This window comes from Odocoileus virginianus, chromosome 3, assembly GCF_023699985.2.
Source record: "Odocoileus virginianus isolate 20LAN1187 ecotype Illinois chromosome 3, Ovbor_1.2, whole genome shotgun sequence".
Taxonomy (NCBI): Eukaryota; Metazoa; Chordata; class Mammalia; order Artiodactyla; family Cervidae; genus Odocoileus; species Odocoileus virginianus.
This window is the reverse complement of record NC_069676.1, coordinates 43171778-43197116: the sequence shown is the minus strand read 5'-3', so window position 1 is coordinate 43197116 and position 25339 is coordinate 43171778. Positions and strand designations below refer to the sequence as shown.

At 37.3% G+C, this 25339-nt stretch overlaps 1 protein-coding gene across 4 annotated transcripts in view; it reads right to left on the bottom strand.

Moving 5' to 3' along the window:
• The window catches only part of PCBD2 (pterin-4 alpha-carbinolamine dehydratase 2), a 44372-nt gene that overhangs the window by 907 nt on the left and 18126 nt on the right, over positions 1-25339 (bottom strand). For all 4 annotated transcript variants that reach the window (XM_020908012.2, XM_020908015.2, XM_020908013.2 and 1 more), the window contains one exon: positions 487-567. In XM_020908012.2, the coding sequence (XP_020763671.1) occupies positions 487-567 (81 nt within the window). The remainder of the gene's footprint in view (positions 1-486; positions 568-25339) is intronic.

Sequence of the window (25339 nt, the reverse complement as noted above, 5' to 3'; positions counted from 1 at the left end):
ATGGCATGACTATGAAGGTAAGGACATTCTGGGGGCAAGCCTGAGTCTTCTCACTGTGCCCCCTGCTGTTAAGAAGGTCAGTTCCCACTGAGAGAATTTACTTGAACAAACTGATTTCAATGAGATAAAAAACCCATATCTTTCTGATTTGCTACCATTTCTTTCAATAATTTACCTTAAGAGAGTTTAAAAAATGTTATCTACAGGACTGATATTCAAGCTTAACGCAGAGGTCTAATCTGGCCTGCTTTCCATAGTTTCAGTAGAAGACAAGCATGAAAATAAGGAGCTTAGTGACTGTTCTTTTGAGTAGATGTGAAATTTGTTACCAATCTGCAGTAATACACAGGGATTCTGAGAGAAAGAATAAGAGTATTTTCCTAAGCACAATGACACTTAGCTGCATAGGATGACAAGCAAGAAAGGAAGAAAGAAATTTCTTAACTCCAAAATTAAGGTGATCCCAAAATAAGGCAATTCAGTTACCTTGTTGTACACATTGAACCATTCCGGGTGATGATTCATCTTCTCTGCTTGTAGGGCAACTCGGGACATAAAGCCAAAGGCCTGCATAAGACAAAGTCAAAAGTGATGACTGACACTGCCCGTGCCCTGGACCTGAGAGGGACCCCAGAGCAACCTGACAAAGACATGGTTAGGAAAGCCTGGAGAATCAATAATAAAAGGGACTGCTCTCCACAGAGGTGGGGTAGCAGTGTAGCAGGACTGTGACCTGCTGCTGTATGGTGAAAAACACTCAGGCTCAAATAAACAAACCGGGAAAGTGGTCTCACCCAGTGACCTGTCTGGACTGTTTAACTGTCCTCAGGACGAGACTCTATAAAACAGGGAATAATTTCCCTTCAACTCAGTGTCCTGGCTCTCACTACCTCGCCCCACATCTTAGCAGTCACTTTTCCTGCAGCACTGCTCCTTTTGTTTTTAGTGACTGGGTTGCTAAGGTATTGACCACAAAGACTATGGGAAAATGTGAGAATGTGTCTTAAGTGAAAGCTCTGGTAGAAGTGAACCACCATCCCATCCCCCAGGCAGGACGGAAAGGGATGAGAGACTATTTTCACTGACACCCAGAGTGGAACAGAAAAGAAGGGCGTGCCCGCTTGGGATCTTCTCGCTACCGTCCAGCACTGCCAGTTCGAAGAGAAAACACTCTGCTTGGGGCAGACAGCTGCAGAACCAGCCACAGGCCTGAGTGGGGACCTGCAGGGCACTGACTTCACACCGCTGGGAAAGTGCAAACCGAATTTTGTCAAGCAGAAGGCAAACCTGTCCTAAGAGGAAAGAAAAACTTTTTTTGCTTGCTTTCAAATTTTTATGAGGGTAATTGCAAACAATAGAAGAGTTTGTCTCTTTCGTGTCCAGAAGGCAGAAATACTTGGTAAGACTCTAAGGTAATGGCACATTAATTATAAAGTTACAGTGGAATTCACAGGGCAGTACCCATTACAGCCATATAAATATTTAACTTCTTTACCCCTATCCAGAAAAACCAATCTGATGTTAGTTGGGCTATGTTTTTTGAATCACCAAATGACATAAGAGCACATTTCCAAGTTAACAGAAATATGGAAGATGTCATTTTCAAACAGTTCTGTCATTCATAATGGTTCTTATCTCACAATCGAGTTCATTCAGGATAAAGATTTCCATTTTGACACTTAATGCCTGAAGGTTTTCCCTACTAGGAAAGGGAAGGAAGTTCAAGAAAAATCCACTTAACCATGCATGGAATTATCAGTGGGAAAACAATATTCACTCTCCCACCCCTTCTTATTTCAATCTGATTCTCTAGATTATGTGAGGGGAAGAGACAAGTCAAATGAGAAAGTTTGTTTTAACTATTCAAACAGAGTAAACCTGTACTAAATTATTATGAGAATTTTAACTCTGCTTGCTTCTAATGCCTTATTCTCATTTAGCTTTAGAAGATTTATAATCACATCACCACCCCTGAGAGTAATACAGACATTAAGGACATGGATTTTTGAGCCAGGGAGCCAGGGACTCAAATCCCAATTCTATTACTCAACTGTCATGTGATTTAACTCTGAGCCTCAATTTTCTTATCAGTAAAATGGGGATAATAACAAAAAGCTCAAGTAATTTAATTTTTTAAAAAAGAGATGGGGGATATAAAAGCACTCAGCACAGCACCTGGCACAGAGTGAGATTACTAACACACACAATGCCACCACTACAGCTTCTGGCCAAACTGCATACCACAAACCTTACAAAACATAGCGATAAGTAAAAAGCCCTCCCGTGGTCTTGAGAATCTAAGATTCTAGTTGCTGTCTCTAGGAAAAATGGGCCTCTCCTTTTCCCATGGGCCTTAAACAGAAACTGACACACATATATCAGACAAATAATACACTGTGGGATAACATTCTGAGGCACACTGATTGGGGAAAACAAGTAAATAACAAGAAATCAGGTGGCCACAGTGGGTCACTGTCCAAGTTTTTAAGCCCTGTGGCCACAATTTCTTTGAACAAAGCTATCCAAAAGGGTCCAAAGTGATGCTTAGAATACTTTAACATTGCCCAAGAGTCAAATGGACTGAATGAGTGTCTGATCTGAACATGGTACGAAGTGTAAATCCTTAAATCTTTGACCACCCAGCATGCTATCAGCATAGTAGCAAAATTTATTCCATCAAAAATATGACTTATAAGAGAACAGCCATATCATTAAAGGTACACTGATCAAAGAAAAAGCATCTACCCTATCTACATACAATGCTTAAAAGAAAAAAAAGCACATCCAAAGATCCTCCAAATTTGTATTTTCCTTGCTTTTGCATATTTCCCTTCAACTGTCACCTAATATTTACATTCAATAAAACATCACAAAGCCTAATAAACTATTTACACAGGATTTACTCCTAATTCTTCCTTAGGAAAAGAATATTCAATCTACTCTGGGAGCAAAAAGATAATTCCATAATCTTTCTTCCTTATAACAGAACCGAATAATCCTCCAAATATTTATTTTTAAATCTACAAATTAAAAACATCTATAACAGTACACATTCAAATTAAAGTAAAAGAATTTCTGCAAGGAAGTTAGATGAGTATGCCAGGAGAGGGAAAAAGCAGAACCTCAGAGGGGGATTCTGATTCTCCGGAAAATAATAAAGCAGGAATATGACTAAACAGCAAACTTGGCAAATCGTGAAAAGTATCTGTCCGTTCTTTCAAAGATTTATTTTTATAGCCCTAGCTACTTGTTACCAGGATGCCAGTTGGAATCTAAAGGCCTTGAGCGAGCTATATGCACAGGCTTTCTAAAACCATTCCATCAAAGAAAGTTGCTAACAGCCCAAGGCAGAATAGACACCAGCAACTAATAAGTTTAGAGAACAGGACTGAGAAAATGGACAAATGAAGTAGAAATCAACATGAGTTTATAAGAACTAAAAAACAGTAAGTACAGAAAATGAAGTACATTTAACTTATAGATAATTGTTGTCAATAAAAGAACTTTAAAAAAAAAAAAAAGGAAGAAAGAAAGGAAAAAAACCCTGGAGATTTAATTCAAGAAAAACTTCCAGAAAGAAAAGATTTAAATCTATAGACTAAGAATTCATCCATTTCCATACATTCTAGTAAAGTTAATGAACTATGAAGATTTAAAAAAATCCTCTTGGCATCCAGTCAAAAAGAGCAATTCACCTATAATGATGAAAAGAATCTTACTGACTTTTAAACTTCCACATATCAACATTCAGCATACACGCCAGAGGAGCAATGCCTGTAACGACTTTAGGAAATCAAAGTGTGAAGAATTTTATACCCAGCTAAACCGTTGTTTGAAATTAATGCAGAGGACATACGTTTTTTAAATGCAGCAACTTAGGGAATAATTTCCATTCACCCTTCTTGAGGAAATTTTTATTAAAGGATGAAATACATGTAACTAAAAGATTAATGGAGAAACTATACCAGAAGTACTGGCAATGAGTAATAAATTCACTCAGCTCTAGAAATATATTTAAAACAACTGTTGGGGTTTATACTTACTGAATAAAATATAAATGTTATAAACTATTCAAAGAGTAAAAGGAATTCCCTGGTGGTCCAGTGGTTAAGAATCTGCCTTGCAATGCAGGGGACACTGATTCAACCCCTGGTCTGGGAACTAAGACCCCACATGTCATGGAGCATTAAGTCCATACACCCTGGAGCCCGTGCACCACAACGAAAGACCCCGCATGCCACAGCTAAGACCCAACATAGCCAAATAAATAAATAAATATTAGCTGAAGGAAATAGAAATAGGGAAGGTAAATGAAAGTTTAAAAAAATCTTTAAAAGCTGAAATATCAAATGTTAAAGATATATGTATATTTAAAGGTGTAAAACATAAGCACTAGAACTAAAAAATAATATGTACTAAAACTGTATGGTAAAAAAAAAAAACTATGGTAAAGGGATGAAAATGGGGAAGTAACTACAATTACAAGAAAAATTTTAAAACATACAAAAAATGATTTTTAAACAAAGTTGATACAAATAAACTTTAAAACATAAATAAGATAGTTCTCTAAGAGGTAAAAATGATCAAAACTGACTCTAGAAGAGAAAAAAATTAAATAATTAAATAACTGTAAAAGAGAAATGTGCCTAAGAGTGACATGCAAAAATAACACTTCCCAATCATTTCACAGAGGAATTCCACCAGACCTATATGAAACAGTTAACTCTAATACTGATTAAACTATTCCAGAGCAAAGAAAAAGAAGGATATTTCCAAATTACTTCCCTGAACTATAATAACATTGTCTCCAAATTCTCATATAGACAGTACATAATAATGAAACTGTAGATTTCATATTAATTGAAATCCTAATAAATAAAACTTCGAGTATACAGGAACAAAACACCATGAGCAAATAGGATTTACTCCAAGAATGCAAGGATAGTTCAATACCGGGGACTTGTTCATATAATTTACCATATTAATAAATCAAAAGAGAAAAATTATATATGACTTCTATAAATTCTAAAATGATATTTGACAAATTCAATATTTTTATGCATGAAAACTCTTAATGAAGTAAAAACATATGGGCTCCTCTTTAAATGAGAGAATATATTCTCAGTTCAAAAGGCAACATCTTTCTTAACAAGGAAACACTGGAAGAATTCCCAATGAAGTAGAAAATAAACAAGCCCCCCACCCCTACAAAAGTCAATAGTCTTCTTATAAAAACAATGAATTAGAAAATATACTGTAAGAAAAGTTCCCACCTAAAATGGCACCAAAAATTATCTAGGAGTAAAACTTAAGAAGAAACATATAAATTCTACATGCAGAAAACTTTAAACCACTACTTAAAAAAAAGATAAAACTTACTACATTAAACATTTTTCTGTATGACAATAAAAATCAACAAATTAAAAGACAAACAGGGACTTCCCTGGTGGTCCAGGGGCTCAGAGTCCATGTTCTCAATGCAGGGGGCCCAAGTTCGATACCTGGGTCAGGGAACTAGATCCCACATGCTGCAACTGAGACCCAGCACAGCCAAATAAATATGCAAATAAGTGTTTAAAAAATAAATAAATAAAATAAAAGACAAACAACAAACTTTATTTACAGTACACATTTCCTCAGCATGTAAAGAGATCTGACGAATAAGAAAAAGACCAAACATGCAATTTTTTTTTAATGGTTAAGGACATAATAGCTAATAGAAAAGAAATCAAACAGTTTTTAAACATAAAAATTGCTTAATCTCATATATAGAAGTACAAACTAAAACTAAGTTATTTGTCAATTTTATCTCAACAAGTCAGGGTGTGGGGAACTAAGTTAAATCTATTGTTTGGCAAAGATCAAGAAGTTTGATAATATTCTGTTAGTGAAGGTACAGGAGAAAAGGCACTTCCATACATTTTTGGTGAAAATAAATTAATATAATAATCACTATGGAAGAGAACACAACAGGATCAAAATTAAAAATGCCTATGCCCTTAGGAAGATATGACTATGCCTTTCAGCCAAGCAATTCCATTTCTAGGGATTTTTCCTGCAGACATACCCATACATAAATTACAAGGATGGTCACTGCAGCACAGTCTTTAGCAGTGACAGGCTTGAAAGAGCCAAATGTCCATCAATGAAGAACAGATTAAACTATATTTTATGGTACACTTATTCACTGGAATACTATGCAGCCATTAAGAAGAAGGAGAAAACTATTTATCCTCTGACTAGAAATACCTCCAAGATATATTACTAAATAAGAAAAAAATGGATAACAATAGTCTATAAGTTGTATAAAAAGAAAAGAAACCACGTGAATTAATATATCTGGAATGATATACATAAGGATCTGGTAACAGTGAGTGATGGGGGTTGGGCAGAGGGAGAACTGGATGGTTGAGAATCAGAAATAGGAAGAGGAAGAGGCTTACTATACTCTTTGGTACCTTTTAACTTTTGAACCAATATATACATGACCTATTTTTAAAGCTGGCTAGGGAAAAAATGAGGAAACCATGCAAATGAAGGTCTCACTGTAAACGGAACTGGGATCCTGCAATGTATGTAACCTGGTTCATATTAAAATATTTTGGCTCACATTAACTTCTTAACATATGCCTACCTGTTTAGGTGGGTTTTTAGTGCCAATTTACAGCATAGTTTGTCTATGAGCCATATTCTGTTGAGCCACGGCCATTTCAAACAAACATATGTCCAACAAATAGCATATAATGGCTGATAATGGTTTCAGTCTTTCCTCTATTGCAAATTACAAACGTTTTATGAACAAGTCCATGAATGCATGATGAAGTATGACTTTTTAAGTCACTCTGCCATTTTAAGGAATGTAAGCATTACAATCACAGTAAATCGGGCCAATGAAGTTTGTCATTTGGAAATCTCCAAACCATCGGCAATTAAAAGATTTTTCCATGAACCCCCAAATCAAGTATTCTTTGGGAACCTTAATTTTTCTTAAAGTTCCTTTTGTTTCAGTTTACTCCATGAAAATATGAAAGACTATCAGATGCACAAAACCGAAACAAAACCCCGTATTGATCTGTGAAATGTTTAACAGCACCCTGAATTTAAAACACAGCTTTAGTCCAAATAACATGTATGATTTATTAAAGTTCTAAGACTTAACTTCTAGCACATATTTCCAATATGAATCTGTCATTACTCAGAGCAATTCTCTTTGATATGTTCTTTAAGTCAGCTGCCTTTTATATTTTGATTATAGACTATTTTAATTACACACTAAAAAAGAACACATCTCCCACTAAGAAAATGAGCACCAGCAACTCCAAAGTAATTTCCCCAGTACAATCTCCATTAAGCCTCTAAATACTTCCTTTACTAATTCAATGAATTAGAACTCTATTGTTTATGAATCACCTTCATGTTTGTAGGCCTATAACCCTTTTTTTTATATAAAATACAATTGCTAAGAAAGGAAACAATATTTATGTCTGATTAGAAATGAAAACACTATTACATAAATCAGTTTGGGCATTTCTTCACGTCTTGAAACATGATCGGCAATTTAGTCTAATTGGTGATCAAGGAAACTATCTTGTGATCAATTAAAGTAATTACCAGATTCCGGCAACACAACCTACCTTAATTTCAGCTGGAGTCTGCACTTCTTCAACTTTAATTAAAAATAATGAAAATTATTAAGCAAAATGCAGAGCAAGATCATTGCCAAGCACGCACATGTCACAGGACAGGACCTTCTCTTGGTGTTGATGACTGATCAATCACATAAACATTGCTTGGTACACCAAGGAAAGGCTTTCTTTGCCCTAGAATATGACTTCATGTCTCACAATGACTTTCTCTAGAAAACATGGGCAACTATTCTAGCTGCTGCAAAGAGAACATCAGATCTTAATCTGCAGGCAACAGAAGAATATTCTCAATTAACAACACAAGAAATGTGTGGAGCAGATCCAACCAAAGATGCATTTGATCATGTTTTTTTCTCCAAACTGTCACTGGTCTGTTGACACAGTGGTTAACAGCAGAGACTTCAGGGTCAGAGACCTAGGTTCAAGTCTAGCTCTTTTGTTCACTAGCTATTTGACCTCAGAGAAATTACTTAACATATGAAATGAGCCTCAGTTTCCCTGTACGTAAAAAGGTGATAACTCATGTAGCAGACTTTACAGTATGACAGGCATTCTACTAGGTGCTCAGTTAATGCTACTATTAATTATCATCACCACCAACACTTCAACATTATAGTGTCTACACTCTGGAAGGGAAGAATTTCTTTTCAAACTCAGTACAAGAACAATAGAAAGGCCAAAGAAATTCACCTTTGCAAGGCTGAGAAAACCAGCAACATATTTAAAACTGTTTCTCTACCTGGGTACCCTCAAAAGAAGATTTCCAGTGGAACTGACAATCTGTCAGTAAGCATCTTAGCCAAGCAAGTGGCTCACATCTCCCTGAGAAGCCAAACAAAAGGCCTTACCTGAGGACCATCCCCTAGGCAGTCCAGCGTGTGAGTGTCTGGGGCAGACAACCCCCACCAATACGGGGCCTCTAGTCTACCCGTCTTTTACATGAGCCACTGCAGAGCCCAACATTTCCAATAACCCAGGCCAAGAACATCGAACTCTGAAATTAAACTGGCTTCCACAAGCTCTTAAGACAATGTCCACAAGCTACTGAATGAGCAGACGCTCTGCTGTGCCCTAGGCTGAATTAGTGCCCGTTCAGCTGTTGGTAATAAGTACACCATTTGAGATAGCACATACTTCTAAATATTACCTTCGAAAGCTGTACTCACAGAGCCATAATATTTTTAGGGCCTTAAAAATAAGTTCCTCAGTGACCTTTTTTTTTTTTTGCAATAATCATATCTTAAACAGCCATTTGGAAAAAATAAGGCAGCTCTTTTAGCTAATTACACAGTATCAGTCAATACATACCGTTAAATGAAAACACAAGGTGCAAAATAGTTTTCTTTGCAGAATTAGGATTTATAATTACATTAGTAAACACCTCCTGAATTCCCAGGCTAGGGAGATGACTGTTTGACAGAGGTCTACTAGCATGAATCCACTCCTCTCAAGGCAGCAGAGATAAGCAACATAAACACCTGTACACACAATTTTACCTAAGAGCCCTTCATTTCTGTTCTGTTTTCAGTGAACGTCCTCTAAGTACGATAGTTAGGCTTCACACAGCTCTCTGTGCCAAAAAGACATTCTGACCAAGACGATCACTCACCAAGAATACCTTTTCCCTGAAAAGACACCATTCATTTCCGAATTCTTCTGCACATATTTTTAAATTATATGTCCCCATGTCATCAGTAGCTACTACTGGGCAGACCAACAGCTCAGTCTGATTAGTTCCCTCTAGAATTTCTCACAATCCGTTAGTTTTGCTCTCCTGGAATCTGTACTTTTCACCAGTTTTCTATCCATCCTTTCCCCCTAAAGCAGAGAGAAACAATGGTTTCAAAATCACCCGAGAAGCCATTTACATCAAGTTCACCAATGTCAAAATAACTTCTGATGCCTTGCTGTTCACTGCTGCTATTCATTACTGCCAATCAGTTGCCTCAGAAAAGTTCTTTTGGAGGTTTTCTTCCCTAATCTGCTGATAATCCATATTTGTTAGCTTTCAGGAGTCTTACAAAGGGCGAGTATGGCAAGGACTACCAGTGTTTTTTGTTTTGTTTTAGCAATCCTTTAAGAATTACAATTTACACTCCTTTATACTGTGATCATCATAAAATTTATAAAAATTCAAATTTATATAGAAAAAATATCCCTAGGCTTCAATGTCATGCATCCAAACCATATATGGGGAGTATCTGGCCAAATACATTTTTTTAAATGGAATAATATGCAAAATAGCAGTTTATTCCCTATCTTTTCTTCTTTATAATCAACTGTTTCCTTTTAATAGATGCAACTAGTACTTACACAATATAATTCCAGTTTATATCTGATGGGAAACTGCCTTGCCTTATTTTATATATATATATATGTATATATACATATATACATATATATATATATGTACTTAATTTTAAAAAGAGAAAGAGAGAAAAGGCAAAAAGGTTTCTTTCTGCCCAAACTGGATGTGCTAAATTAATCTGAAAGTCAAGATCCAGTAACAACAACCAAAAGGGTGGAGGAAGAAAATAAGGGCTCAGGGCAAAAAGAACACCCAATCCCCCACCATCCGGGGGTGAGGGCACTCAAAAAGTATTTTAAAGAAACAAAGTAGTATCTAATTTGGCTTAATGGTACAGTAAATACATTTTCTACAAGCAGTATACATTTTGTAAAACAGTCTCATTCCACTTCACATCACAAAATATCCGATGGTATAAAAAGGTCTGTACAGCATCAGTGAATTCATACTTATCCTTTCTTTCACTATTTTTAAACAGAATCAAGTCTCCTGGTAAGAGTTTTTAAGTACAGTTTCAGCAACACTTGCCAATATTTTCTGTAGGAAAAATATATCACCCAACTATTCAAGCCCCATCAGACATCCTGATCATTCCACAGAGGACATCCAGTGATAGACGGCTGCAATGAATCACTGGGAGAAAACAGTCTGCCAGACCCACGTCTCAGAAGACGATGCCAATCCTGAAGAAGCCCGGTGCAGATAGAGACCATCCCATAAGTCGTCTGTATTTATTTGTTTCAAAGTGCACACACAGGTTATGAACTTGGAAAGGTCCATGAACTTGTCAGTCTTCAGACACTGAGCTGAAGCAAACCACAAGTATATTCTGAGTTTATCCTCAATCTGTTATGATGAGGCTTAAGGAGAGCTCTATTCCTACCCTTACTGATGAAACTAGGGACTTTTTTGGTTTTATGTTCTAAACAGTATTACTAAAGAATTAAAAGAAAAAAAAGGCACAAAGAGTAGAAAAAACTTAGCACTTACCCTATTTTTGGTATCAAAAGATCACAAGGTCTGTTGGGGAGCCGGGGGCGGCGGGGGGGTGCATTAGGAGCAGGTGTCATCATATTCCAAAAAGTTCTAACCCCAGCTCTCTCTCATTCTATGGCTTTGAGCAAATCCTGAATCTGTCTCACCTCTCCCAGTCTCTGTAAACCAGAGGCTCTACTACTTCTTAAGTTCACTCTAAGTGTAAGGAGGTCTGATAAGAACATGTAGAAAATGTACTACTGTGGGACACTGAAAAAGCTCCAATTTGCTTAAATCCCACACCAATTTCATGCTATTTTTTTTAATCTAGAAAATTTGTTCTGTGTAGCCAAATAAATTTAGATGCATCCCGAATACAAATGAAAAACTGTCTCTATGTTTAAAATTCACAAATAAGGCAAATAACTCAGAAAACCAGTAATGAAGAGAAGAATTATTTAAAAGAATAAATGCTTACTTAAATCAATTCTTTTTGTAATATTCTTACATAAATTACCTTAACTTTAGTTGTTGATCAAGTACAGTTTTGGGGTTTGGGTTGTTTTTTTGCCTTTTTTTTTTTTTTAAACTAATTCACAAAATTCTGAAAGGAAAAAAAAAAGGGTTTGTTTTCCTGAACGTATGTAAATGGGAAAATTTTTCTCCACCTTAGAGCAGGCTCCCATACAGTTCCACCCCAGAGCAGCTGCCTTCTCTGTGCAGGTGAGGGCTGGCGGGCAGACAGCACACAGCAAAGCTTCACCTCTGCACCAAGACCTGCGCTCACGATCCCACTCACAATCGTATCAGAGGAAAGGACAGCAAACTGGCTTTAAGACACAAGGACAAAGAAAGCATACGGATCCTGATGGAGTGAGAGCGCTTTGCCATTTGATGCAACTGCTAAAGAGAATTTCTTCCCTTTTGTTTTTAAAAGTTTATTATTTCATACCTTATGCAAATCATACTTTATATATTAGGCAATAATATTTGAGGAATACTCAAGTCAAATTAAAGGCTTCAATAGTCTTGCCAAAAAGCACTGTGATTTTCCTATAAAAAAATTATTCCAATTTGTTGATCTTACATAGGATGAAACATACTGTAACAATCTTCATAATTTATGTCCTGTTGGGACACAATGATTTAAAGTAACATAATACAGAGCCGCATCATGGCTAATCTAAACCACCTGACCAGATAAACACCAGCTTCCCTTCTCTCTTCAGCAAGGGCATTTCTGTTTATTGTCATATCATTTCCTCATTCTAAGAACATGCAGAATAAATGCAGCCAACCTGCATTTCAGTGGAAGGCTGAGCTGGCCTTTCCCATGTCAGGAGGTTTGTGCGCACACAGGTACCAGTACAATGTCAAGGGCTTACAAGACACAAAACAATCCAGGAATTCCACCCACAAAATCATTTACAGCGAAGCAAATATGGATTCATCCAGTACAATGTGGACCAGGTGTGGTGTTATAAACCACAATCTTTGGGCTTTTTTTTTTTTCAGTATATATAATGTCACTGAAGAGGTAATTCTTTAAAACAAATTATGCGGCTTACTATGAGCCAACTTTGTATAAATGCTTCAATCATGCCTCTTGCCATGCTCACAGGCACTCATGATCTGATTAACCAAAGTGAAATGCCCGCACTAACCAGCGTCTTTCGGGGGTGAGGAATCTTGGTAGAAGAGGAAGACAAAGAGCCCTCACGCACTAACCTCAGCGGTCTCTGGAACACAACTGCACGGGCGGATTTCACATAGCAAGGTTTCTCCAGGGTCCAGCCCTTCACCCTCCTCCCAGACGCAAACCTTACTGGGCAGAGGAAGGTTTTCAGGGGGACTTCAGGGAAGGGTTTAAATTTCAGTCATGAAAGAAAAAGTGCAGGAACACATGTGCATTCGGCAGATAACAATTCACTGAAAATATTTTAAATCAAAACAAAACGCCTGTCTGACCAAATTTTTATAAACTTGGTTAGGAAAGAGGAAAACAAACAATTGTTTAAGGGTGGTTTCAAATATTGCTTTCTGCTATTACTGAGAATTTTCAAAGCTTTCCATGCTCCATTGGAAACAGCTCTGCTTCACAAACTGTTCTGGTTGGTCCTGCCAAAGAAATGGTCTGATACACTTTATTACAAGTTGATCGATTTGCTTACCCAGGCAAATATATATAATTATCTTTGCCCATGAAGACCAGAATAAAATAGGATTCTTCCACTGAAAGCAATGAGATTACTTAAAGCCAGCTGGATGAGACAGCACTAGCAGACACTCAGCAATTGTATCCCAACCCCAGCCCCACTGAAGTCCACACTACATCTACTTCAAGTAACGTGCAGAAGCCAACGGACTGCCTAGCACCATTTTTCAGTCTCTCCCACACAGATCTGCAGAGGAAAGGAGGCAGCAAGTAGTTACATTTCCATCACAATCTGGAGCTTTCTAATTTGAGAAATTAAAGGGAAAATATCCTTTTGGAATATTGTTTTTCAGGCAACAGACATTTATAAAATAACGAGTTTAAACCTAACCTTTGTACATTTATAAACATGTAAGGTAGCAAGTTACAAATCTGTAGTATCATGGATGGATGACACTCCAAGTTAGTGCTCTCAACAGCGAATTTCAGTTAAAAGTGGGTCTCTCCTGCCCTAAAGTACTCAGTAGGTGGACTGAGGCCCCACTTGTGCTCCATCTTGGCACCTTATGCACACCTTCCCCAGATTTCCAGAGCCACTTCAAAATCAGCTCCTACTGCTCTGAGGTCTAAAGGGCTTAGGTCACCACAGATTTCACTGGCTTCATGTATGGGTGGGGTTCTTTAACAACAAACAGCCTTGTCATTGGGCTTCTATGTGAATGTCTCCAAGTCCTGTCCTTCACACAATCCTGAACCTTAATGTTTTATTAATCTGAATACCAGAAGGTTGTCCCAGCAATTTCATTTTTAGATCTATACCTTAAGGACACCCTCACACCTGTCCACAAGGAAATAAAAGGATGCCTGTTAACAAAACTCACTGTAGTAACGAACATCTACTGTAACAGAAGCATACAATGAGATAGAAAGAATATCAATCCGAGAATTCAAAACCTGTGCTCTAGACCCAGACCTTGAGCAAGCTACATGTCCTGCCTAGGTTGAGATTCCCCCATCTGGATACAGGGAGATGATGTGTACCAATCACATACACAAAAAGTGAAGTTCACACACATACAAAATGAAGTTCAACAAAAAAGAATATTAGCTAATTCTAAAAATAAATTAGCTAATATCAGCAGCAAGCAATGGAATACTACTCAGCCATAAAAAAGAATTAAATAATGCCATTTGCAGCAATATGGATAGACCCAGAGACTATCATACTAAGTGAAGAAAGAGAAAAATAAATATTACTTATATGTGAAATCTAAAATATGACACAAAATGCTGCCATATTTAAAATGAAGTTTTTCCATGAAAAAAATAAAATATGAACTTATCTACAGAACAGAAAGAGTCACAGACATAGAGAACAGACCCGTGCTTGCCAAGGAGGAAGAGGGTGGGGGAGGGATGGATTGGGAGTTTGGGATTATGCAAACTAAATAGATGCAAACTATTGTATGGAGAATGGATAAACAACAAAGTCCTCCTCTATAGCCTAGGGAACTACATTCAATATCCTGTGACAAACTATAACGGAATATTTATGAAAAAGAAGGCATATATATGTATAACTGAGTCACTGTGCTGTACATGAAAAATAAGACACAACACTATAAACAATTATACTTCCAAAAAATAAACTTTAAAATAATAATAATAGCTGCAGTACTTAGTAGACACAGGAACAGTTTATCTCTGATTACTTTCTGATTATTTCAGCATTAACCATAAATTATTTTATTAGTTACTTGAATATATCTGCATAGACTCCTTTCTGATTAAGCAGCACTCTCTGAACATAATTACTTCTCACTGAGTAGGAATCCCAGTGTATCTCAGGGGCTGAGATACCACTGATTCTCACTGTTCCAATCTGGATAAAGAAGGAAAGGGAAAAACCCAAAGGGGACTTAAAAAAACCACCACTCCAGGCCAGACATTTACACAACTCCACAAACAGACTGACCCTTCCTATTTCACAGAGAAGAGAACTGAGGTCCCAAGAGGAGGCAGCCACCTAACAAAAAGTGAGGCTGGGCCTGGAACACTAGATGCCCAACTCCGAATGCTTCTTGTGTGTTTAGGACCAATCTCTAATGTCAGATTATATTCTTTCCATTTCTCACTTTTTTTTTTTCATTTCTCACTTTTACCTAAATGCTAATGATAGCAAAACCAAATTTCCTGTAATTTTTATTCTAAAAATTTAATTATAAGAGAAAAATAAAGTATTATAGAAGGTTTAGAAAAAGAAGAAATTACTATATATTTTCCTTTTTTTCATGACCTTTTTCCCACAATCACTGTCATGATAGTATTCTTTTATTGTGGATCCCGAACCATCTTGTAACATTCAAACATCCTACTCATTTTCCATGTGGCTCCATGGTCTTCTTATTTTTAGAAGCTCTCCATTATAGAATGGATAATTCCACATAGAATGAATAATTTTCTCTTATAAAAACTATTTCATGTAAATGGTTCAATCATGTAGAACAGAGACACATATACAAATATATCTTTCTAAGCAAAGTCTTCTGAACTTTTTTTTTAATTGAAGTACATTTGTTTCAGTTGTACAGCAAAGTGATTCAGTTGTGCATATATATGTGTGTGTGTGTCCATATATATTACTTTTCCAGATTCTTTTCCATTATAGGTTATTACAAGATATTGAAAAGATTCTTTGAATGCTTTACCAATACACATTGTGAAGTTTCGGAGGAGGCAAAATTGAGGAACTAACTGTATAATTGGAGGTCTATGCAACAAATGAGAAATCTTTTTTTTTAACCCCTTTTCTCCCCAAAGTCCAGTGAAAACATTAGCTTGTATAACTGACTTTTCTTTAGCTGAGCCTTTGTTAAAGCTACTGACTAGTTCAGGTATTCACCATCTGCAGTGTTAAAACCGTGACAACTGCACGTGTTGGAACAGACGCTCCACCCACCGACCTGGAAACAGCAGGGGCACTGTCATCAAATCCTCCCACGTGCAGGTAGTGTGCCCTGTGGAAGGATCAATCCCCAGAGCAGACTTCTCTGGGACCTGAGGTCTTACCCTCAAATACTTCTCCCAGCCACACATGTGACTGTGGGCACACCACCCAACCTTCTTTTTTTTTGGCCACACCATGTGACTTGTGAGATCTCAGTTTCCCAAAGCCCCTCGGCTGTGAGAGCACAAGCCACTGGGCCACCAGGAAAATTCCCGCTACCTAACCTTCACACAGGTCCCAATCTGCCCAGGAGAGGACTACTCACTGAGCGGTAGAGAGAAGGTCCAGGAGTCAGGATACAAAAGAGCTCTCTCTGTTTTTGTTTTTAGTGCTTAGAAAACAGAGTACTGCTCTGAAATGATCTCCATCTTAAGTTTCCAAAATTATAATATTGGTAGAGTTTCATAATGAAGTTAAAGTCTCCATTACCCTCTTGGTTTGCCTAGTCTTCTTCAAGCACCCAGTGAAAACCTGAGGCCATGACTACCCTGGTGGTCTGAGTTGTATTCTTCATAGAAATCTTGAGAATTATGGCCAATTGCAAATCCAGAGTTACAGTAAAACAAAAAAAATATGCTGATCTGTAAATATGGGGGGTGGGCATGAGACCACAAATAAATTGGGGGTGGTTCTAAGAGAAATGAGCAACTCCAAGAGCCATCCTCCATGAGACCAACAGGGTCAGAGTTGCCAGAGCCTGAATCCCCAAGGCTCAGGAAAGCATGCCTTACAATTTTTAGCCTGAATTCATTTTCTTTACAAAAAAAAGGTGTGCTGCTTTAACTTTAAATCTTATCTGGACTCATACAGTATGTTATGGGAAAGTGCCTGAAAAGTCCTGTGATACAGAAAGACCCAGAAAGGAAAATGTACACTCCCACCTTGAATAGTTACTCCTCCCTCTCAGCCTTGGATTCCTCCTGCAGGAGGAAGAGGGCGGACCGGTGACGGCAGGGCTCCTCCCACTTTGTGACTTGGCAACCAGCATAAGGTGGTAAGTGCTGTGTTCCCTGATGATTAACAAAACATAGAAAAGATTCTTCTCATTGCAGAGACTGGGGTTTTCCTAGGCCAGCAACCATATTGTTTAGGAAGTGAGAGTTTGTTTCTTCATGGTAGTCACAAAAGAACCTAGGGTTCTCTGTCTGGCATAAATGACCTAATTGGGACCGCAGAAGTGTTTCTACAAGCTCCAGTAAAACTTTAAGGTAGTTAAGTGTTGAATTTATCTTTCAGTTTCATACACTGTGAGAGCAGACACCAAGTCACAAATATCTGTCTCAGCCTTTCACAGAGAAGTCTGAACCTTCTTGTGTGTGTTTGTTTTCTCATCAGTTTCTGTTTCCTTCCTTAGATGCATCATCGCAAGTTTTAGGCCGACAGGTTGTGCTGACACATGGTAGATGCTGCACAGGATTTAAGTAGTCTCTGTGTTCTGGCAGACTGGGGCACTCTGCATCACTCTTTCTCCTGACTGCCTCAGATGTGGGTAAAACTCCTTTCAAAAATGAGAAAGTTTCCTATGACCCAGAAGATGACCCTCACATATTTAGGCATTAACAGGTTACGGATATAAGGTTCTAAAAATTTCAGAATCTCGACAAAAAGAAGAAGAAACAAAAACCAAAGCCTGAATATAAGAAAATCATCTGGCCACCTTCTTATTGTGTACCAATTTCTAAGAAGGCAGGGCCATACTGATTAATGACAATGATAAGACACATACATGCCTATTTTAGAAGGCTCAAGGCTGGTGTTTTCTCTCAAAATTCAATACTATTGAGTATTTTCTTCCAATATATTTCCTTTAAGCAGAAAATATGATCAGGTATATTCCAAACAAGACTTTTTTGAAAGACTAAAAACATAATAATGAATTTAAGAAAAATCTGCTCACAAATCTGACAAAAGAGAAAATAAAGGTCAAATTATTATAACAAGTATAGGTAGGTTCTATTTTTAAAATTTAAAAAATTAAAGCTAAATAAAGAGATTTTTTTCTTTTTGTTGCAACACCTTTCTTTTGCCACTTGTAACTTTATGAGTTAGTAAGAAATGACTTTGTTTACAGCAAAACAAATGGGAAATAGGTTTGGGTTTTCCAATTTTTAAAAGTTGGTAATAAGTTCCTTTAAAAGCACTCTAAATATATGTATATGTATATGTATGTGTGTGTGTGTGTGTGTGTGTGTGTGTGTGTGTGTGTGTGTATAAAAGTAATTAAAACTTCCAAACAAAATGTTTGAATTTCGGACAGCATTTAAATATCCTTGAGTTCACACCCTCCTAACCCTATTCCTTCCCCCTCCACCCCACAGTTCCTCCACTCAGCACCACTTTTCTGCCTCTACCCTCACACAGAAGTGAGTCAAAGGTTAATTTCCATTCTAAGTCAAATTCTAATCCAATATGCTCCCAAAGTACCCCACCCAACACACAAAACTACCATGCAAACAGTCTTCTCCAAAGTGGGAGGTTCACAAGAGGGTGACAAACACTCAACAAAGAGTGAAAATCAGCTATAAAATTCAAAAATCCCACTGATACCCACACCCTACTATAGACATAAAATGGTCAGTTCAGGGAAAAACCTACTTCTGTATCTCTCCACTGCCATTTCTTAGTGAGAAAACGACTTTTAAAAGCTAGTCAAAGAACCACGAGAGGCAAGGCAGACAGCCACCGCTGATTTCACTCTGGCATCCAGCATCTACGACAGTAGTGATGGACCTCGAAACATTCATGGCGATCAACACTAAAAGGCAGCGACATCATAGGCATGAACACTCCAGGAACTGCAGACCAGAATCAAAACCTCGAACCCTACACTCACAGAGCTAAAACGTTTCCTCATGTGAGGAAGAGAACCACCAGTAACAATCTTTGGAAATAATATTTCAGTCTTGGCTCAACTGGATAATTTTGTTCTGCACCAAAACCGTTCAAATTCCCAAAGTCTACAAGCAGATTCATACTAATTTTCAAGACATAGTTTCCTTCCAAACCCAATGAAATGAAAGGCAGAAACCAGCAAAAGAAAAAAAAACAAACATATATAAGATGGCTTGCCATTTTATGAAAAACAAATGAAGAATTACACTCACATCACACTGATAAACTGAGAGGCTGCCAGTGGTTTTCAGGGCAGATGTAACATTTTAACAAATGTGATTGTTTGTGAACGAAATAATTCTGATCAAAAACTTAATTGCAGCCAAAGTGAGCCCTGGGCTATGTCACCATAATCCATTCTGACAGGAAGCAGTGAGTGGAGATTCCTACTGTGAACGGAGCACATGTGAAAGGTCAGCTTTGGCCTGGAACTTCAAAACCGTTAACGTGTAAAACAGTGTGCATTAGAGCCCGGAACGGCTAACCACTGGATTAGCGGATGTCCGCTATGTGGGTCTGATGTGCTTTTGGCAGGTAATGGTTAATTTGTAAATAGGCAATGTATTATAACTTTCTTCTTTGCCTCTTCCCAACATTTACCAGCAGAATTCACTCTTAATTACAGACTCAGAATATTACAAAATTAGATTTATAGCATGGTCTCATTATAACAAAGTCCTTGTTTGTGAAATGAAACTTATTTTTAATAATTTAGTGAAGGAAAAGTTACATACATTTTTTTAAATGTTTGATGAATGAGAAATTTTTTCATGTAAAATGAATATATCTGTTCACCAACAGCAACTGTATTATAAAAGCCAAAATTTGTCAAATGAGGATTTCATTATAAGAAATGGATAATTTACTCACATATTATAATCTGAAAAACCAATTACATGATACTATTTTGCATGGCTTAAAAAAATTCTGAATAAAAAAGCAGTTAATAACAGTTTTCATTTTCTAATGAGCTGTTACTTATGAAAGAACCAAGCTAAATGTTGCCTTATAAACCAGTGCATATGAAAGTACTTTATATATATTTAATGCTATAAAATTGGTTCATTTGGCTTTAAATTAGCCATTTCTCTCATATATAAACCACTTAAAGGTAATATGGCATTAATGGGTGATAAAAGTCGACACTGTGCCCTTCCTTGATTATTTTAGGATTTAATTCATTTCTGAGTTGAGGAGAAACAACACTGTTCAATGAAAACAAGTAGGTCTTCTACAGTAAGTTTTATTTCTATTCTCAAAATCAGCCTTCTAAAGCTACATCTCTGGCCATTGGACAGATGCAGCTCCTGGGCCCTCTGCAGACTAAATGCAGAAATCTTGATTGAAGGTGGCTACATGGCAAGGGTAGCCTCATGGCCAGCAATCTCATGATTCCTATCCCCTTGAGAATGTCCACAGACACTTTTAGAAACAAAATCATACATGTGCTACTAACTGCAATGGAAGGCTGAGAACATGGTCAGCAAAATAAGTTACCAATTTCTTATGTTTCTGCTTTCTATACAGGATCTGAAAACAAAACCTTCAACATATTTAGAAGATTCAGAATCTCCCTAATACTCTGGTTCTGAAAGTATGGACTGTGCACATTTACCAACCACCTTCCTAGACTCTAGCCCTTCAAGGACCTTACAGTGTGGTGGAAGAGGGCAGACAGTCAACCATAAAGACCTGGCAGGAAGTAAAGGAGGTAGGGAGGAAGCAATCAAGAGAGGCTGTGTGAGTGAGCGGTGCTGGACATACTCATCTTAAACTTTTACCCCTCCTCTCCACAGACACAACAGCAATCCAGATTCATAAGTAGAGCACCTAAGTTACCACAGGAGCTAAATTTATCCCAAGCACAAAAATTTTAAGAGAGATGTGTAATTCACACACAAAAAAGTATTTCCGAATTGGTCATTAAGGCATTTTCTTTTACTGTTATGTGACTGACTACACCTGGTAACATACTAAATATATAAATTTTATCTTCACTCCTAATTATTTCTTCCATCACCACAACCTTTTCAGCATAATAATTCTTGGCTACCATTCCACTTCCTTGGTGAGGCTCAGGCTCAAAGAAGCTCATGGACTTCCCTCCAGAAAGGTTACCAACAGAGCAGAAAGTGCACCAGCACTGAGTTTCAACTTTAAATGGACACGCCCACTCAGGGACACGCCCACTCAGGGACCTTGTGCCCAGGTGCATGCGCCGCACCTGCAGTCCACGCTTAGGATACTCTCACTCAGGAGCAAGATTAGTACTAAGGCAATTACAACTATTGATTCCGAAAGAGATGTCGCTTATTTCTTAGTTGGCTTAAGTTTGTTTACATGTCTTAAAAACAAATGTCCAGAAGGTTGAACCTACACTTTAATTCAGTTCTGCTCTGTGAGCTCAGTTTTCACAAACACAAAGAAATATGTTGTTACCAGTTTCTTGTTAAGGACCCATGTTCAAATGGGAGGACACTTAAGAAATTCATCATTCAATTCTTACTCGTAGGAGCAGATTCTCTGTAACCTGTAAATTATTTTGATTTACAGGGAATCATTATTGTATTCATAAATGCTGGAAAGTTGGTGAACAACATGATATAATGACACCCCAAAATAATTTTATAACTGCAGGTGTGCAAATCATAACATGTGGGAGATGACTCAAAGGATAATGGGGAATAAAACAGTTTAGGAAGGGTCACATAAAGAAGGGAAAGAAGCAAGGGCATGTACCACAATTTTCCAAGATGTCTTTAAGACCAAACTACTCGTTTAGAGGCAGATGCAGTGGAGCAGAGTCTGCATGGGCAGCAGAGTCAACAGTTACATTTAAACAAGCAAAGGCAAAATGCTCCATAATTTACAACAACCCAATCACATGGCTCATTCTTTTGAGGTTAAATGCTACTGACATAAGCTACACCTGAATCCAATCAGTGCAGAGACGCTGAGAAGATTCACACGAAAGGACTAAATTTGTCACAAATGGGTCGGTTTCCGATCTTAATGTAGCCAAGTTGCTTTACTCTGACCTCCATTGAACAAATCAACTTAATGGGCACTAGGAGTGCTATAAAACTTAACAATGGAGTGATTTTTAACTTTTAAAATATAGTTATGAAGCAAAATGTTGGATAGCTTCTACAATACTGGAAATCAAATTAAATCTAGATGTTTTTTAACAGTCTTGACAGATATAATCCTAGTTACCATGTAAATTTATGGTAAGCTGCTGTGATATTAGCCACAGGTGCTACTTTTAATATATGAGCCGCATCTGGCTGGGAATAGAATTTCTCAGAGGACTGAAAATGACCTCACTATCAGACAATGGAAGGGAAAAAAAACAAGACCACTGTGGCATATAAAAAGCTGAAGATGTGGTCCACAACTAAATATTTCACATAAAATTCATTTTAACTCTGCAGTTGTAGGTTAAAAGATATTATGCTTTCAATATTTAAGAGGCGTAGATATATTTCAACCAAATAGCTGAAAGATTAAGAATGTAAGACAGTTATGAATACCCTGGCTATGTATACAATACTAGTGTTCCATCCTTTGATCAATGTCGGGAAAAATGATGCACTAAGACTTGAAAAGAAAATTCTTTCATGGTTCCCAAGCACACAACATGATTAGACACCACTAAGCATACCAAACCAAGATGTAACAACTACTGATCTCTAAGCGCCTGGCCAACATCACTGGTTGGGTTTTTAAAGTTCTTTGGAGCCATTCATAACGTCCAAGAAAACATTCTCATCAGGTGAAATTTTTAAAAAGCATTACAGGTAATCACTATTTCAAGTCTGAGAACCAGCAATATCACTACAGACAAATAAAACAGAAAACGTAAGTTTCTCTTACCTACCCAATTCAAAAATAAAAAGAATATGTATAAAATATACAATTGTTCCCTTTTAAGAAACCCTTTCTGAACCACTCAAAAGCCATCATTTGCCAGAGGACTGGCAAGTGTGGAAATGTGATAGAGGATTTACAAAGATTTAATTTCCTATGAAATAACTCTTCCCGAATTAAACAAGCCTTCTTTATCTGGGGGGGAAAAAAAATCTCTTTAAAAGAGAAACATTTCTATGAAAATATTCCCTACCCCATTACCCTAAGCTATGAGAATGTTAGCTATAAAGCCCTATAAGAAAACATTTTCCTTCTGACCTTCTGAAGTAACTTGAAGGGCTTGATTTTTTAACTTCAACAGGATCAATGCAATCTAGATGACGACTTCTATTTACTTTAACAAATAAATGGATCTATGACTGATTTCAGTGGTCATGAAGATCCTGGGTATCTTCAGCAAGAAGAACCTGGTATGACACCCTGATACTCTTGTGATAAACAGACAGCATTTATTAATATATGGAGCATTTAGAAAAGGTAGGCTCACCAAGCCTCATCTGTGCTATGAGGTTAGTTATGATAGAAAGGCACTGGTTAAATTAAACAGGGCCTTCCCGTTCAATGGAATACTCTATATATCCCACCATTAAAAATCATGAAGCAAAATATTTTACTGACAGGAAGAAATGTTCACCATGTATGAAGTGAAAAAAAGTGACTGAGAAAAGTGTCCACAATATGACTCAAAAAATATATATATAAACATATGTACATACATATATGGTTACATATACATAAACATGTTTTATGTACATGTATGTATATATAAACATATGTACATACACAGGAAATTCCCTCGTACCTCAGTTGGTAAAGAATCTGTCTGCAATACAGGAGACCCAGATTCAATTCCTGGGTGGGAAAGATCCCCAGAGAAGGAAATGGCAACCCACTCCAGTATTCTTGCCTGGAGAATCCCATGGACAGAGGAGCCTGGTAGGCTACAGTCCATGTGGTTGCAAGAGTTGGCCACAACTTAGTGATTAAACCACCACCATGTACATACACATATACTCACAAAATACGCATGCACACGTATTGCTTCATAAGTGGGCAAAAGACATATTTTTCTTCGTGATACTTCACTGTGTTCTCAAAGTTACAAAACATACTATGCAATCAAGAAAAAAAAATGTATTTATTAATAAGCTAAACAAACCACACAAACCTAACAGGGTGCTATCATTCCCGTAAGAGAGAGTGGCCTGGTTAATCTCTGTGGGGTATGAGTAATCCATAAATGTTAAACCCTTCTATTTAAAGCTTACAGTTTTAAACAAATAAGAAGATGGAAGAGACTCATTTTCTAGCTTACATAACAGAATCATAGATGAAGACATTTAGAATTACAATGGCCCTCTCTTCTACACATCTGTATCCATAGCTGAATGGTCAGAAAGCTGGCATCTCTCAATGCAGAAGTGTATCTTCTCCATGCAGAGTTCTAATTTGCAAAGTTAAGTTTTTAGAGGCTCTTTGCAGACCTTCTACCTGAACGTGATTTTCTCCTCCAGGTAGAAGTTGACCCCTAATCTACAACTGACTTAGGACAAATAACTGGTCAATCAACTAATGCTTTCAGGACAGGGCATGCAGAACCATGTAGCAATTTACAGGTCAAATTCCTATCAGTAGCTGCCTACCCTTTCCTTTAAAATATGCAAAGAACATATTGACTCTTTGAAGCCCTCCAAAATGAACACCATTTCTTAAATACAGCAAAGAAACAGACTCAATTTTGAACAGCTGAGTTGTTCATCCAAAGGTTTAGGATGTTCCTAAATAGAACAATATCCATATCTTGAATTATTCCACAATCCTTCAAAACACAGACTTGGGTTAGAAAACAGCTGTGACTTTAGAGTAAGTAGGAAGCTGGGCCTTGGAAGGATGGCTCATTGCTGTTTCCTCTGTGAGTCTGAGTAGCTTCCTTCCTACTCTTCTAAACTGGGCTTCCTATACCCAAACTCACAAGGCTGCTGGGAAACTTCAATAAAACCACCTACGTTATTTCCCAGGTCACCCAACAGTGAGCTACTAATGCCTAGAAAATGCTCACTGGTTTGTAAAATACTTTGTGACTCTCCAAACTGTCAGAAGGAAAACTGACTTGGCTGCATTTCAGGTAAATAATGCAATATTAGAATTACCTGTCAATATTAAGAATGACCTTAAAGTAACATGTTTATATCAAAAAATGTTCCCACTAAAAAATGTATCAAATTTTTAAAACTTTTCTATCTGGAAGACCACCAAGTTATGATCTTAAAAAAAGAAAGAAAGAAAAGAAAATCGGCCAAGAGGGCTGAACCAGTGGCTATAGAAAAGGAAAGGGATCTGAGATTAAAAGAACTGTCTGGGAACAGAAATGATAAATAATTGATAACAGGTAAAAGGCCTGTGGCACTGTGACATCTGTAGGTCTT